This window comes from Sardina pilchardus, chromosome 1 (assembly GCF_963854185.1).
Source record: "Sardina pilchardus chromosome 1, fSarPil1.1, whole genome shotgun sequence".
Taxonomy (NCBI): Eukaryota; Metazoa; Chordata; class Actinopteri; order Clupeiformes; family Clupeidae; genus Sardina; species Sardina pilchardus.
In genome coordinates, this window is record NC_084994.1 from 36,806,365 (window position 1) to 36,824,461 (window position 18,097).

Below are 18,097 nucleotides of genomic sequence, written 5' to 3' on the forward strand. Positions count from 1 at the left end.
ACACCACTGTCAGGTTTTGGTAAGATTATGAGACTAATTTCATGTCATTGACGCCATGTAGCCTGACATTGAGATGTTGACCACAACCAAAATGATGTTTTGGATGGAAAATCAACTGTATTTCTATATTTCCATCTTATCAGGGTTACAGGACACTGCTGTGTTGCTGTCATTTGAAGATTTCTCGTGTGATCCTCACCAATTGTTCTAAAATACAGTATCATTCGGTATTCCATGGAGCTAAATATACAGTAGAATGTTGATTTTTCAACAAGTTTGAAGATTTTTCAACAACAACAACAACAAAAGTCTATCACAAACGTAAATATCTTTTCAATATTTTGTTTGTTCTGTTGTTGGCATAATAATTTCAGTCTGAGTATTGCTGCAGTTTCTACAGTAGTCTTTGCTAGAATATCAATTTGTTCCAGTAGTACGCCTATCTTACCTACTTCAGTACAACCCTCTGTGTTGTCAGTGTTAAACATGTGACACCTGTTCCCACATTTCTCTACCCACCCACTTCAGAGCCTCTCCCAATGTGCTGCTCTTTTACCCTCCAGATATTCTCCTCTGGTGAACACCACTGTATAGCGTATTCCCAAACTTACTTTCTTTTTTCTGAGAAAGATAATGGCTAACAACATTCTCAAAGAAGACAAGCGACATTGTACAATTTAAAAAGCAGCTGTAACAAAAGTCAGAGAGGCCAATTAAGTTGTAACTATGACAATGTTATTCAAAACCACATTGAAATATCAAGAGAAGAAGAAGTGACTGTTGGTCTGTGGGCTGTAGTTTGACAATCATCACCCCTACTGCAATGCCCTAAAACCTTATGCAATGTAGTCGCATTAAAGAAAATGCATGTAGCCTAACATGAAGGCTGACTAAAGGTTGTAAGAGTCTTGTCATCATTCTATAAAGTCCTGTTGCATTATTCAACGGCTCAGTCAGACAGCTGGTAAACACATGACTTACCTCCCTGATGGGATGTTCTTGTGACATTGTCTTCTTCCTCTCCTTTCCTCACTCTATCAGCATGACTGGAACAGCAGACATGTTGATTGAAGATACTTTCCCTCCCACACTCTTTCAGCATAATGTAGACAAACATCTCGAACTTCTCTTAGTTCGGACCTTTAAGACAACGATGCTGACAAGAAATCCATTTATCGTTGTGTCTTATTTGTCTCATAAGAAATTATTCAGCTCTCATTGAGGTTCTGACCTGTCTTTCATAAACCCCATTTTAGAGAAATAAGGAGCAATATAGGCCTACAACTAGACAGAGTTGTAGTTTTAAGTTGAACTTACATCACACTGAGGAGATGGAAGAATACGCGAAAAATGTCCAAGAGAAACACCCAGGCTAAACAGAAAGTAGCCTAGAAAATGGACAGATTTCCTTGATTCCTTTCCAATTGTTGGCCTGAACTGCTCCGCTCAGCCACCAGGGGAGTAGTTTCTCCACTTTACCTGGGAAAATGCTATTTGACCATGTGATCAACGCGGAACCGGTGAAAACGAAAGTAAGGGAGGACTTTACGTGGGCAAGTCGCGCACAGGAATTTTACATACATTTTATGTCGGTAAGTATGCTATACAAACAAAATTACAATCACGATTGTAGGCTACTCGATACATGTAGTGATTGGTGGTTTATTCGTGGACTAAAAAAAATAAGATTATTAGGCTACCCTATGGGACCATCAACAATCGAGACGAAACGGAGTTGTTGATGATGGCGGCCTACAGTAGGCTAGGCTCAGGGCTGGACTGGGACCAAAAAACGGCCCGGGCATTTTTGGCCATAGTGGCCCACCATGATAATTTACACGATAAAACATATGTGCACACTGTTTTGCTTGTAAAACATATTTAAGTAAACCGCAGTAGCCTGCATGGAAGCGAGTAGACTAGCCTACCCTTGCTAAAAAAAATATTAATTATTATTATACTCTCTCTCTCTCTCTCTCACACACACACACACACACACACACACACACACACACACACACACACACACACACACACACACACACAACCACGCACCCACTAGAGTAAACCAGCAAGGATGAGGTTGTGCACAAAATATCATATGCTATTAAATGCTTCACTAAATAAAACCTGCTATAATTTATGTTGAGCATTTGCACAGTTTTAGCCAACAATTCACCTTGATACTATTTAGTGAAGATGTATAGGCTACACATCCCAAAACATTTGCATTGTTAATTCCATGGGCTATCACCATTCCTGTTTCATTCCATGCGTCTGACTGCATGTCTGTGTGTATGGGTGTCTGCTTGTCTGCGCAAAGAAATTTGATAGTTTGCTTGTTGTACTGCGTCAAGATTGACAACAATTTCGACCAATCGTGACTGTCTTAAGATTTCAGAAGGTTGATGGCGAGCCGACAACTCGTTAATTTGATGGGTATCGCAATTCAAATGCATGCGGGAGGGGTAGGCCTACACAGAAACCACACAAAAAGACGCGCTCACACTATAAAACTTTGTTTTGCTTAACTGGGTGCCTAATCCTACATAGTAGGCAGGTTACATCTAAAAGAAGCCAGGGGAAGCAGCAGTCGCAGAATTCAAACTTGTAATTGTTCGTTGTGCGCCCAAAAAGTTCAGCCAACATTTCGGCTACTTCTTACCTGGCTCACATAGCTATTCTGACCTCCTCCTCAATCTGTCCCTGCTGGGTCACGTCTCTCACCTCTTCCTCCTCCTCCGAATCAATTTGAATAGCTAGTCCTTCCTCTGTGTAACTACTCTGTTGCACACTCGCATGTGCCTCTCTGAAGCCTGTGCACTCGGTGCTGCTTCTGCACTGCTGCTATGTCGACGGCCTTGTGTGAACTTGTGGTGGCAAACATTTCTGTAATTTTAGCACATTTTTGCTGCATCCACTTGTAGGCTTTTGCCTTTTATCTCGCAACTTCTCTGCGCCCCCCTTGCGCTTTTGTGGTTTGTCTTTGTACATTTTCATATACGGACGGTCTCATACTCCGGTCGAACTCCAGTCAAGAGGGAGATGAGGCCGGGAGGGAGACAGGGAGGGGCCTGAGATGTCATTGGACTAGCCCAATGTCCATTAAGGCAGTCAACCAATGGGCCGCGATTCGCTACCGTTGCGGCCGTACGCTATATAAATTAGCCTATTTTTTTTTAATTATTAGTAGTAAATTATGACAGCCTCGGCCCATATATGCGTCGGCCCACCGGGCATTGCCCGGTATGCCCTATGGCCAGTCCATGCCTGGCTAGGCTTAGGCTTAGGCTTATGAGTAGGTTAGACCTACCTTTCACAATTCACAAATCTTGACTCGGATATTGCAGCCCTGAACATGAAAGAAATATCTTATTGTTCGGGACCATAGATCGTCTAGATTCATCGACTGTAGACTATGCCTATGGCTAGGTTATTAAGTGGGTCCAGTGACGTTGGAATATCGGTAGACTGAGGACATGTGTAGGCTACAGTTGAGACGTGCGCAGAAGATGTGATTTTTAAAATATGTTTATTGCCCTCTTTGATCATGGAAACATTGAACGACACAGCTACTGTCTGTCGGGCATCTCTAATCCAAAGTTACCGGCAAAAACGTTTTTAACCTCACTATGTTCCTTTTACAATCCATAACCCTTATGAAATTGTTTAGCCTTTATGCCATGTGCAATGCCATGTACGGTCGTTGCAAAATCTAGGGGAAAATGCGAGGTGCTCTCCGGGGTAGGCTACAGTTGAGGGTGGTAGTGGTGGAGGTGGTGGGATGTTTTAGTAAGATGTTCTTCTGCATTTCCGCTTACTTCTCACTACGTCTCAGACGTCTATTATTGGTGGAGCAGAAATGCACCCACAGATCTGATTGGTCCACACAGCTGCTAAAGCACTTCATCAGCAACCTTGAAGTGTCTTTATGCCGTCCTCTCTTTCACTCTTTCTCTCTTTCTCTTTACCTTTATTTCCTGTATTTACTGATTGATTGATTGATTGATTGATTGATTGATCAGGATGGATTACTCTGAAGATGGTGAGGATGCTATTGGAAATCAGACAGGCAGAGCAGCGTGTGCTGTGTCCAGCCACGAGTCCCTGAAGGATGAGGAGTCTGTTACTCATGAACATCAGGGGATCAGCAAAGGACAAGGGCTACACAGTGCAGGGTGAGTTCACCAGAGTACATGCACACGCATGCACGCACATGCACACACGCACACACGCACACACACACCGCTCATGTATGTACAAAGCTGATTTCTTAGTAAACTGGTAAAACTAATGTAAATCTGTCAGTCAAGGAAAATTGATCCAGTCAGGCTCACGTGATGACATCTTATTCATCCATCAGTGTGTGTGTTTCTCAACATGTCCACACACACTCACAGCGAAAACTCACAGACAGAGAAGGACTCATACACAAAAGCAAGTGCACACATGCACATATTCATTTAACATGCGCACATTCATTTAACTGACATAAAAGTAAACAATGGAGTAGACGATGGAAACAAAAGTGTGATTTATATAATGTACAGGACTGAGCGGCGGTCATATTGTGTACCGTTTGTGTGTGTGTGTGTGTGTGTGTGTGTGTGTGTGTGTGTGTGTGTGTGTGTGTGTCTGTGTTGTATGCGGTGTTGGTCAACTTGGAAAAAGTAATTAGTTACTGATTATTTATCTATGAAAGTAATCCAGTTACTTTACTAATTACTTATTTTCAAAAAGTAATTAATTCCTTTGGTAACACTTTAGTTTGGGGTGTCGCTGTTACAGTGTACCTACCTAATTAGGTACAGTGGTACAACCTGTGTAACAACATGTACTATCAAGTACTATCATTGTACTTGCGTTATGTATTTGTGGGTACCTACATATAGTTGTTACATTGTAATACTGAGTGCTTTTACAAAACTTTGCCTACATTTTTCATCAGAGGCAAAGGGCTGACCTGAGACCTGTTGGATGGGGTAAATCTGGTCATGAAAGATTTGATATACAAACCATTCTTAGCTCCAGTCAAGAGGTCATTGTCTTCAGTGTACATGTAACAGCTGTGCTGCTACAACCTTGTTACGGGTTTATGTCACTGTATCAAAGAGTAATAAGTGTGTACCAACACAGTTGATACATGTGCTACATAGGGTAATGGCAGACATGTTCCAAGACATCAAAGACACAACATACATGTCATATGTGCATGCAAGTAATCAACTGGTACATTTAACAGGTTTATTCCACAGTATCAAAGAGTAACACAGGTGTAGCAGTGCAGCTGTTACATTTATCAACTGTGTTGGTATATAACTTATAATTTCGAGTGAAAAAATGAACAGAAAATGTAAAAAAAGCGAAAGGTACAAGACTGTGTACATATCTTAAATTCAGAGTTAGAGAACTCAAATCCCATGATGCTTTGCAAACGTACACACATTTCCAACATTTGCAGCCTAACGATAGTTTAACATGGTTCCATATTAATCTGAGAAAAGAAGATGATTACTTCCTACCGTTTCCATTGAGTAAATTCTACCTTCAAGATGAGAAAACCGTTCCTTTTCGGAAGACCACACATCGGTCCTGACAGCCCTGCAGCCATTTTAAGTTTTGAAGTTCCAGCGAGACATAGCTGGACGATAGGCGCGGGAAAAGTTGAGTACAGTTTGTTTGGGATTGCCATGGCAACGGCGATCTCTACCAATCAAAGGCTCTGCTTTCACCAGTTTTACACGTTAGGGTGTCGGGTAGTGTAGTACTCTCTCGTTAAATCGTGAATAAAGCATTGTTTTCTCAAAACAAGGTTGATGGTTTAGTAACGCAGTAACACAGCCTGCTTGCGGGAGATTGACAGTAATCTAATTACTGTTTTTGCCATTTTAATCCCTTACTTTATTCGTTACTCGAAAAAGTAATTGAATTACATGTTACATTTCACTATTCAATCCCAAAACTCTGTTTAACCTGTCCACACGTTTGTGTTTCAGAGAGAAGAAAAAATAGAACATGTAGATATATTGACCTTATTAGTGGTCAGAGAGATGTGTTGGCTAATTCTATTGTTTGTCCTGTTATGTAAGCAGTCTACAGACCCACAGACCAGTGTCTCCAGTGCCCAGCTGTGTGTCCATGAGGAGTGACCAGTCTAAGGGTGACCCTCCCAATCTCAGCAGAGGACCTCCACTGTCTCATCCAAAGTGAGAGAATTGTGTGTGTGTGTGTGTGTGTGTGTGTGTGTGTGTGTGTGTGTGTGTGTGTGTGTGTGTGTGTGTGTGTGTGTGTGTGTGTAGGAGATGAGAGAAGAAAGGAAGTGCATGGTAATTAGCTGGTAGGTGTTTTAGGTTTTTAGATGTTCTGGGAGAGGAGTTATTCTCAGAAGAGTTGGGTCTTCAAGAGCTCTTTGGGGATAGAGAGATATTTGTGTTTGTTTGTATGTGTATGCTGTACTGTATTTTGTAGAGATAGAAGCAATATAAATTAGTGGTCAGAGAGATGTGTTGGTTAATTCTATTATTTGACCCATTATGTAAGCAGTCCACAGACCCACAGACCAGTGTCTCCAGTGCCCAGCTGTGTGTCCATGAGGAGTGACCAGTCTAAGGGTGATCCTCCCAATCTCAACAGAGGACCTCCACTGTCTGATCCAAAGTGAGAGAAGTGTGTGTGTGTGTGTGTGTGTGTGTGTGTGTGTGTGAAGGAGATGAGAGAAGAAAGGAAGTGCATGGTAATTAGCTGGTAGGTGTTTTAGGTTTTTAGATGTTCTGGGAGAGGAGTTATTCTCAGAAGAGTTGAGTCTTCAAGAGCTCTTTGGGGATAGAGTGATACTTGTGTTTGTGTGTATGTGTGTGTATATGTAAGAGGGAGAGATAGAAACAATATAAAAATGCCTGTTAAAGAGAAACTATGCAGGATTGGCGATTTCATCTCCGGTTTTGCTTTCGCTTTTCGCTCATGTTATGCTTGCATATTTCTCTGCAGAGCTTTCCCTGCAGCTTAAGCGTGTACAGTATGTATATATAATCATTTATATATAAATTGCAAGCGTGGTTCTTCTCGTTCCTCACGCGTCTCAGACTTCCAGATGTAAACAAAGAGTGATCGCTCCCTGGACAAACTGCAAGGCTGCAATAGCAGATAGGGACACTTGGGGCGGGAGGAAATATAACTGTTTTCGATAAAACTGGTCAGTCAAGCAAAACGACGATTTCTAAGCGATTTTATGACTATGAAAATGTTGCATAGGGTCTCTTTAACTATCAGATAGATATGTTGGTAAATATTTTATTTGTCTCTTTATGTAACGAGACCACAGACATTTTATGTCTGCATGGGTGCATGTGCTTCTTTTTAGAAATACTGACCTCATTAATGGTCAAAGAGATGTGTTGGTTAATCCTATTATTTGTCCCATTATGTAAACAGTCCACAGAACCACAGACCAGTGTCTCCAGTGCCCAGCTGTGTGTCCATGAGGAGTGACCGGTCAAAGGGTGATCCTCCCAATCTTCCTCCACTGTCTGATCCAAAGTGAGATATCAGATAATATACTTACATATAAGAGTGGACAAGTGTGTGTGTGTGTGTGTGTATGTGTGTGTGTGTGTGTGTGTGTGTGTGTGTGTGTGTGTGTCTGAGCATGTACGTGATTGTTTTCTGACAAGCACTACTTTCCAACCATCAGTCACCAAAAAACAATTCTGGGGCCCCTGTATGACCAAGGAGGTGGAGTCTGAGGGCCAGATGTACTAACGTTTTGCGCCCATTTCAGGCGTAACGTGCGCGTATAAACATGGGGAGGATATGTACAAACAAGCCGCAATGAGGGAAACGCGCAGACTGCCTGCCGTGGGATCTTAGAATGGCTATTTGCGCTTTTCCGTGTCATGCATATTAATTCCTGGGCGGATCAGCTGAAAATGGGTGTAACGCGCAAGTACAGGGGAGGAGAGGTGCTAATAGCGATTGATTAAGTATTCCGCCATATGTATGAAAACCGCGCACGTCTATTTTGCGTTGAAAAACTTCCGCCTTCTGAAAGCAGGTGTAATCCAATTGCGGTTAAATGCGTCTATTAGAAAAACGTCTAGAGTCAGCTGAATCAATATTCTGAGCATCCGTTTTCTTCATTATACTATGTCAAAAGCAACCTTAACTTTTGTTTGCCTCTCTAAAATCGTATTTTCTCTTTCACGACATAGCTACACTTCCCAATCTGTTAGACAGGCATTAGGCTACTGTAAGTCTATCTGCAGTAAATAGTTCACAAGTATTTTTTTAAGTGGATTAGTAGAACTTCTAGGCCTACTCTGTCTGTCGCTGCTCATTGACATCTCTTTGTATCATGTATGATCGCTAAACTTTGATTCTTTTAAATATTGCAATATTCAACTGCGCTTGTGTTTTGAGCTCTGCACACGCAACTAGCGTTGTAGAAGGGGCGGGAACGGGCGGGGATGACCGCAGTTAACGTAATGAAGTGACAGCTTAGTAAATTCCACGCAATATAGCAAAGCACAGCGGTCGCATTCTGCGTATACTAAAACTCGCTGTTTGCGCTGTGTTAGTACATCTGGCCCTGAGAGTCTTCTATACTGTGAATACTTAGCAAAAACTTAGCAAATTTTTTTCTCAAATGCAGGGGTGTTACAGGCCCCTTGGCCTTGCCTCTTCCCTGGCCGTGTTTCTGTCTGCTTCACTTCACTACAGGTGTGATTGGAGGCAATCAGCCCAATTAGGTGTACCGGTGCACAGGTCACCTGTTGGTATTTAAAACGCTGGAGTTCCTCCCACTGGCAGAGCAGAGTGAGAGAGCAGAGTGAGCAAGCAGATCAAGCCGAGGGTCGTACGTTGGTGCCTTTATCTGAAGGCTGGTCGGCCGTCGCTGTTTGAAATGTTGGACTTTTTGAGCGAATAAAATTGTGTTAAATACTGCAATTGTACTCGCTCTCCCCCCTTTTGTTTTGTTGTGCTTTTTTAAGGGCATAACAGGGGAAACTAGAAATGCTTTTGGGAGAGAGATCCATGCAATCTGACATCACTCTCCTCAGGTCTCTACCCCTTATATGTGACCTCCGCTGCTGGTCATTTTGGTGCTAAAAGCAAGTTTCTTAATGGTGATTGTGATTGTGATGAATCTTAATTTTGTTAAATGTTTAAATGGTAACTCAAACACCTAAAGTTAAAAAAAGAACCCCAGTAATTTTCAGTCCATTACTGTGTGTTTTTAACCATTCATTTCTGAATAAATGCTGTTTGACTTAGACTTTGATCAATTATGCATCGTCACTTTAAGAGCATTGAATCTTTACATGCTCATAATGCCCTTTTGTCAACTCTTATTCACAAGCCTTGTTTGTTTGAGCTACTTTGAGAGCACAATATTAGCAATAATATGCACAATAATGCGTTGCTATAAGCAGCCTTCATTGCTTTGGAGATGGAATTGTGTAATGACATGCTTGACAACTCTGTTTCTAATTAAAAAGGAACAAGTGCCGTGCCCGTGCAAGCAATGTTTTCCAAGAAACTTGTTGCCCAATGACATTGATGCAGGTAGATTATGTTAGATTGGTGATGGTGTAGTAGAATCATAGCCTGGATGCCAGACCGAAGTTTAGCCCCGCCTACATCCTTTTTCTGTAGGGAACTTCGGTCTGGCACTGCTCCGTTCAGCCAAAGATCCTTAAGGCGGAGCAAGATACGTCGTCGTAATTCATGTCAATGGGCGCAAAACGGGGATCACTTCCTCTGCATAAAGGGGGTGTGTCATGCGTGTCATGTCCATAGACTTCAATGGAAAAGAGGCGGAACAGCTCTGCATAAAGGGGGATTTTGCCCCCCTCCCTCTTGCAATTCGGGTTCCAGGAAGTGGCTTCTCATGAAGTATCTGGCTCCGCCCTTAATGATCTTTGGTTCAGCTGCTACTATTCGCGATACAGATCTGTTCGGACCAATCACATTGTCAGGGCAGGCTTTACATGATGATTGACAGATGAACAGCAGTGATGCTCACGGCTGCATGCGTCCTCGTTCGACGAGTTGGGTGTGAGACCACGTTGGCTTAGATTGATTTTGATTGCAACAGAAACGCTATGGCTATGAATGCATAATTTGTTCATGCAGTTTGGCCTTTCATTTATCTTAGCTATTGAAACGGAGGTTTTATCACACAACTATTTCTGAACACTTACTTGACCAACGTGGATATGTGGGAAAACTTCAGTTTCACTTTCACCAAGTTAAAACAGCATGTTTGGGTGATGTTGTTCCCGTTTGTTTAAAAATGTCTGTTTGCTCGTTGGGTTAATGACACACTTCCCCAGCTGTTCATTGCATACAGTTTGAAGGAATTATTTTTAAAAACGAAAAATACCATATCCATATAGTCTACCCTGCTACAAATGTCGTTGTCTTAGATTTCGGTGTTGTACAAGATAGATACTGACAGCCAATAGCTTGTTCTGTTTGGTTTGGTCTATCCAATGAGTGCAGAGCTATCCCCCCCCCCCCCCCCCGCCCTGTATCGGTTGAATCACGCCCCATTATCGCAGCTGAATGGAGCAGTTTCAGACTCATATTCTGACAAGAATTGAGTATGACGTCGTCAGGCTTGTAGAATCATGCAGTTAGTAGAGCTTTTTACTGGCTTTGCAAAGTAAAAAAAGTGAAGGAGAAAGGTGTTTGAGTTGCAGCTAATGGCAATATTAGACACATTACATACCCGTGCGTTTTTGCTGTTCTTGGGAAATGATAGCCTTAAGTAACCACATGACCATGGCCATGCCAGTGCTATGAACTCGGAAGTGATGTTTGAATGAATGTTATGCCCATAGCTGATGTCCAGATAGAGTCAAGACCGGCTGTTTTAAATGCAAATTTTAACAGAATGCTACCGACGTGTGTGTCGGCATATTTTTGCAAGTTCAGCAACCTGATCAGGCAACAGAAGCGTTAGGCAACCGTGGTTGTTGATGAGTAGGCTAGCCTATGCAACGTTACACAAGGGATAATCAACGACGCGCCGTGCGTTTAGGAAAATAATGCACGTTTGAAGTGGTAATAGATGGAATCTACAGGTGGAATCATTGTTGTATGTAACATGGTGTTGGTGCATTTTGACATTGGAAACATTGCGAGGGAGAGTAAAACACAGTTTGCGGTAAAGCAACGGTTTATTGGGTATATTTGGGTGCCCCTGTGTCCCTTGGTGCCCTAAGCACAGTGCGCAATGCGTGTGGTGGGAGTGGCGGCACTGACTGAAGACAAGGACCACCCTCAATAAGCCTCTGAGAATACATATGTCTTCAAATGCCATCTCCTGATCATTTGATTTCCTTTGTGCAAATAATGAAGTGAAGTCCCTGTAGGAAAATGTAACCACCAACAACTACTTTCATTCCACACAGTATTTATTTATGAGGATCTACAGAATGGTACAGTATGTGGAAAAAAGCTTTTCTGTTACGGAAGGATCCTGTGAATAATGTGCACAATTATTATTGTCTCTTTAGTGGATTTAGGAATATTCTGACCCAGGAACAGTCCAGGTGTGGAGTGTGTAAGCAGCTGCTGAGGGACCCAGTCATCACCAGCTGTGGACACAGTTTCTGTAGGCAGTGCATCAACAGCTACTGGAGCCAGTCTGGTCCATCAGGAGACTACAGCTGTCCCCAGTGCAGAAAGAGAACACAACCCTTTCCACACCCTCCAGTCAAAAGGGCCAAACTATCAGGTGAGTCATAAGGTAATTAGAGCAATTTTTTAAAAAAGAATCTAGCACGGTCATGAAAAACTTTTGTGTTTGAAACTAAATAATCAGGAAATTGTTCAGTGCACTTCAATCTGTATAAAATGACACAGTAACCAGTTGTATTAAACAAATCTTGTATTATTTTTCCAAACAGACAACCATGTCCTGAACAGAGTATTGATGACCCATAAAGCCAGTATGCAGAGAAGGTTTGAGAGCATATGCGAAGGCATCATAAGGTCAGGGACTCAAACACTCCTGAACAAGATCTACACAGAGCTCTACATCACAGAGGGAGAGAGTGAAGGGGTGAATAATGAGCATGAGGTTTGGCAGGTGGAGTCAGCATCCAGACCACAAACTACAGAAGACACAGCAATCAACTGTAATGATATCTTCAAGCCCTTACCTGGACAGGAGAGACACATCAGAACGGTCATGACCAAGGGGATTGCTGGCATTGGAAAAACTGTATCAGTGCAGAAGTTCATCCTTGACTGGGCAGAGGACAGAGCTAACCAGGACATAGATTTCATGTTTGTGCTTCCGTTTCGTGAGCTGAATTTGGTCCAACATGATCAGTACAGTCTTCACAGGCTCCTGCTTGACTTCCACCCTGAGCTTAGAGAGCTACAAGATGGTGAATACAAAGATCGCCACATTGTGTTCATATTTGATGGTCTGGATGAGAGTAGACTTCCACTGAATTTCCAAGAGAACCAGAAGTTGTCTGATGTGACACAAACATCATCAGTGGATGTGCTGATGATGAGCCTCATTCAGGCAACTCTGCTTCCCTCTGCTCTCCTTTGGATAACCTCCCGACCAGCAGCAATCAGTCAGATCCCTTCTCAGTGCATCAGTCAGGTAACGGAAGTACGAGGATTCAACGACCCACAGAAGGAAGAGTACTTCAGGAAGAGAGTTAGTGACCAGAATCAAGCCAACAGAATCATCTCACACATTACGGCAACCAGGAGCCTTCACATCATGTGCCACATGCCAGTCTTCTGTTGGATCTCAGCCACTGTCCTTCAGAAAATACTGGAACAGGATGATGGGAAGGAAGCCCCCAAAACTCTGACTGAGATGTTCATACACTTCCTGCTCATCCAGACCACCAGGAGGAACCAGAAGTATCAAGAGGCAAGTGAGACAGATAGACAGAGGCTCCTAGAATCACATAAGGGTGTCATATTGAAACTAGCAGAGCTGGCTTTCAAGAATCTGGAGAATGGCAATCTCATGTTCTATGAGGAAGACCTGAGAGAGTGTGGCATTGATGTCAGTGAAGCTTCAGTGTACTCTGGCATGTGCACTGAGATCTTCAGGGAGGAGTGTGTGTTTCACCACAAGAAGGTGTACTGCTTTGTCCATCTGAGCATCCAGGAGTTTCTTGCTGCACTTCATTTGTTTGCCTCCTACTTGAATAAGAGCATGGAGGTCCTGAAAACATTTCTTAGCAAAAAATCCAGGTCTGTGCCAGATGTGCCTCTCGATGAGCTGCTGAAGAATGCAGTAAACAAAGCCTTGGAAAGCAAGAATGGACACCTTGATTTGTTTGTTCGCTTCCTTCATGGCATTTCTCTGGTGTCAAATCAGAGACTTTTGCTTGGCCTCCTGACACACACACACAGCAGCCCAGACAGTGTTAAGAAAACCATCAAGAACCTGAAGGTGATGCAGAGACAAAATATCTCCCCTGAGCGGTGCATCAACCTGTTCCACTGCCTGGTGGAAATGCATGACTCCTCTGTCCATGATGAAATCCAGGCTTTCCTGAAGGCAGAGAAAGGTGCTGTGAAACAGCTCACATTGGCTCACTGCTCAGCCTTGGCTCATGTGCTTCTGATGTCTGATGAGGTGCTGGACGAGTTTGACCTGAAGAAATACAAAACCTCAGATGAGGGACGGAGGAGACTAGTGCCAGCTGTGAGATGCTGCAGAAAGGCACTGTGAGTATCAGAATGAATACTTCAGTGATTACACACACTGCACAATCCTGACATGTTTGCTAGAGCTCATGTTTTATATGTAGGCTGATTAATATAGAAGAGTTTACACAGAGAAATCGAAAAACAGTTTACTGAATGTGTGTGTGTGTGTGTGTGTGTGTGTGTGTGTGTGTGTGTGTGTGTGTGTGTGTGTGTGTGTGTGTGTGTGTGTGTGTGTGCGCGCGCTTGTTTGTTAGGGCAGGGGTGGGTGTAGTTTTTTGCACATCTCAAAATTTGACAGTATCTTATTTTCCAGTTTAAATAACCATTCAGAGGTTTCCTATTTATCTATTTCCTGTTGTGTGAATGTTCCCATCATGAGAATATTCCATCTCTGCACCTGATCAAATCAAATCAGCAGGTGCAAATGTTCCATGGAGGTGTATGGTATAAATGGGGTGTAATTAAAAACACTGAACATGATGTTTTCCAGTCTGAACTGCTTAGATAAGTCAGATCTCTGCTCATGCAGCTCTGGGTTAATCACACATCAGTCTTTAGTGGTGTTGTGTCTGTAGTTGGACAGCGTTAACTCTGCATGGTATTCAGGGCTTATATATTCTCTCCTCTTATCCCCCTTAGTAGTGTTGCTTTGGGTCTGGCACATACTGTATGGGGGGCACATGTATTGTTTTCCTCCCTCACTCTTCCTGCAGATTTAAACATGATCCATTCTTTGCCTCTACTGCAGACTTGCTGGCTGTAAGCTAACAGAAAAGTCCTGGGAGATTTTGACCTCAACTCTGCAGTCTGCAAACTCCCCCTTAAGAGAGCTGGACCTGAGTCAGAATGACCTGCAGGCATCAGAAGAAAAGCTGCTCTCTGCTCTACAGAGTCCAAACTGCAAACTGGAGACTCTTAGGTCAGTAATATTGTAGACTATTTTGAGACACATACAGTTTGATGGTAATAATTTATGAGTATTATTTTGGAGTTCTATACCATTGCAAACAGCCTTGAATCACGGATCTGTGCAGGCAAGGATACTTGTTGTGTTAGAAGGAAAACACTTTCCCTTCCCCCCTGTGAAATGCTAATTGCCAACATTCCTTTGCAATTTGAACCCAACTTGCCCTGTGACAAAGGATTCTACCTTGATGTAATATATCTATATGTCATGAAATGTAAATGTCTGGTATCATTATGATAGTCTCAGTGTAAGGATTGTTATGGTTCCAGTGTAAGAATGTTTGGAATATTCTGTAAGTGATGATAGTGACATATATGATATCCCTCCACATGTAAATCTAATCAGAGTGAGAAGGTGTGGCTAGGTGTGACTAGGTGTGAGTGGGTGTGACTGAAGCCATCTAAGTGAACCAATGACCTTGCCTTGTTTTTGGCGCCCTGTTCCCTTTGTTCAAATCTTTATAAATGTGATGAATTAGCAGTGTTGGTCAGAAGAAGAATGAGAGATTGACTTTTGTAGAAGGTGGACATGCTGCAGGCCATGGGTCTTTGGTTCAATCCAAGGGCCCATGGCCTCCTCAGACTTAAGATCATTTTTACCCCCTCTGCTTGTAAGAATAAAACCTGATTCCTAAGTTGTCTTGAGTTTGCCAGTCTAAATTAATAAGTAGCCTAATTATATATAGAAATATAGAATTACCAACAAGTTGTGTTAACCAGACAAGAACAACGTAGCTGTTTGCTTACTTTGATTGATTATCCTTTGATTTCGGTCTTTTTTTCATGTTGTTTCATTCAGACTTGTTGACTGTAAACTGAAGGGAAGATTTCTGGCCTTGGCCCACCACGGGGCAAACCCCCACCTAAGAGAGCTGGACATAAGTGACAGTGAGCTTGAGGACCATGGAGGAGAACTGCTCCATCAACCACTGAATCAAGACTGTAAAGTGAGGTCTGTATTTTGCACAGTGCACACAGACTAGTATTTCTGCTTGAAGTAATAAACGGCTAACACCTTTATTTACCATTTCATATTTGGGAATGTAAGGAGTATAGAGGACATGTTGCTCATGGTGTTTTCCTCTCTGTAGACTTACCAGGTGTAAACTCAAATACAGCTATTCTGAGGTTGTGGTCTCAGTTCTGCAGTCCTATATTTCTCAATTGAGTGAGTTGGACATGAGTGGCTGTGATCTTCAAACATCAGAAGAGAAGCAGCTCTCTGGTCTTACAAACCCAAATTGTCAACTGGAGAAACTGAGGTCAGTAAAACTCTGAAGCACACACAGGCCTTATCTACACATTCACATGTTGGACATAGAAGAGTGTCACTGTTATTTCCTACTGGAATCAAAACACGAATTTGTGTCTTTTGTTTTTTTGTCAATGTTGGTCCAAGCCCTATTACTTAGTATAATGCTCCTTCCTGATGTGTTCCATATAGAGTTCAGTTAGCTGTAGAGTATATTAATCAGACAATAACGAATTCTGTGTTTCACTCTTGATTGGTCTCTGATTTCACAATTTGTGACTGTTACATGGTTTATGCTCTTACAGACTTGTTGGCTGTAAACTGAGAGGAAGATTTCTGGCTGTGACTCTTCAGTGGGCAAGCTCCCACCTAAGAGAGCTGGACATCAGTGACAGTGAGCTTCAGGACTGTGGGGGAGAACTGCTCCATCAACCACTGAATCAAGACTGCAAAGTGAGGTCTGTATTTTGCACAGTGCACACAGACATGTGCTTTCTGTTTGATCTAATAAACAGTCCATATTTTTCTGCATTTTCATATTTGGGAATATACTGTAAGGAGTATAAAAGACATGTTGTTTATAGTGTTTTCCTCTCTCACTATAGACTCATCAGCTGTAGACTCAAAGACAGCTCCTCTGAGGTTGTGGTCTCAGTTCTGCAGTCATATATTTCTCAACTGAGTGAGTTGGACATGAGTGGCTGTGATCTGCAAACATCAGAAGAGAAGCAGCTCTCTGGTCTTAGAAACCCAAACTGCCAACTGGAGAAACTGAGGTCAGTAATACTCTTGATACATAGGCCTACACTTGTACACATTCACATTGTTGACCTTAAATTACTGTAATGACACTGTTGTTTTCTACTAGAATCAAGACATGAATTTGAGAAACATTGGCTTTTATTCTTGTTGCAATGTTGATGTTGTCATAGACCTGATATGTCTCGTGTACAGCTCAGTTAACTGTAGAGTGTATTAACCAGACAATAACAACAGCTATGTTTCACTCTTGATTGGTCTCTGATTGTTCTCTGTGTGATTCTCTGTTACATGGTTTATGTTCTTACAGACTTGTTGGCTGTAAACTAAATGGACGATTTTTGGCCTCAACTCTTCAGTGGGCAAACTCCCACCTAAGAGAGCTGGACATCAGTGACAGTGAGCTTCAGGACTGTGGAGGAGAACTGCTCCATCAACCACTGAATCAAGACTGTAAAGTGAGGTCTGTATTTTGGACAGTGCACACAGACATGTGCTTTCTGTTTGATCTAATAAACAGTCCATGTTTTTCTGCATTTTCATATTTGGGAATATACTGTAAGGAGTATAATGGACATATTGCTTATAGTGTTTTCCTCTCTCGCTATAGACTCATCAGCTGTAGACTCAAAGACAGCTCCTCTGAGGTTGTGGTCTCAGTTCTGCAGTCATATATTTCTCAACTGAGTGAGTTGGACATGAGTGGCTGTGATCTGCAAACATCAGAAGAGAAGCTGCTCTCTGGTCTTAGAAACCCAAACTGCCAACTGGAGAAACTGAGGTCAGTAATACTCTTGACACATAGGCCTACACTTGTACACATTCACATTGTTGACCTTAAATGAATGACACTGTTGTTTTCTGCTAGAATCAAGACATGAATTTGAGAAACATTGGCTTTTATTCTTGTGCCAATGTTGATGTTGTCGTGATGTGTCCCATATAGAGCTCAGTTAACTGTAGAGTGTATTAACCAGACAATAACAACAGCTGTGTCTCCTTCTTGATTGGTCTCTGATTGCACTCTTTGTGATTCTCTGTTACATGGTTTATGTTCTTGCAGACTTGTTGGCTGTAAACTAAATGGACGATTTTTGGCCTCGACTCTTCAGTGGGCGAACTCCCATCTAAGAGAGCTGGACATCAGTGACAGTGAGCTTCAGGACTGTGGAGGAGAACTGCTCCATCAACCACTGAATCAAGACTGTAAAGTGAGGTCTGTATTTTGCACAGTGCACACAGACTGCTGCTTTCTGTTTGATCTAATAAAAACAGTCCATATTATTCTGCATTTTCATATAAGGAGTATAAAGGACATGTTGATTATAGTGTTTTCCTCTCTCACTATAGACTCATCAGCTGTAGACTCAAATACAGCTCCTCTGAGGTTGTGGTCTCAGTTCTGCAGTCATATATTTCTCAACT

General features: G+C 42.3%; 2 protein-coding genes across 2 annotated transcripts in view; both read left to right on the forward strand.

Moving 5' to 3' along the window:
- The window catches only part of LOC134078525 (NLR family CARD domain-containing protein 3-like), an 80,617-nt gene that overhangs the window by 43,909 nt on the left and 18,611 nt on the right, over positions 1–18,097 (forward strand). The gene's annotated exons all lie outside the window — the stretch shown is intronic.
- Positions 1,549–17,002, forward strand: LOC134096345 (NACHT, LRR and PYD domains-containing protein 12-like). The gene is made up of 12 exons (XM_062550083.1): positions 1,549–1,592; positions 4,026–4,178; positions 6,093–6,206; positions 6,544–6,657; positions 7,432–7,536; positions 11,520–11,740; positions 11,913–13,713; positions 14,444–14,614; positions 15,461–15,613; positions 15,753–15,923; positions 16,219–16,334; positions 16,983–17,002. The coding sequence occupies exons 2-12, from the start codon at positions 4,027–4,029 to the stop codon at positions 17,000–17,002; spliced, it is 3,138 nt and encodes a 1,045-aa protein (XP_062406067.1). The 5' UTR covers positions 1,549–1,592; position 4,026.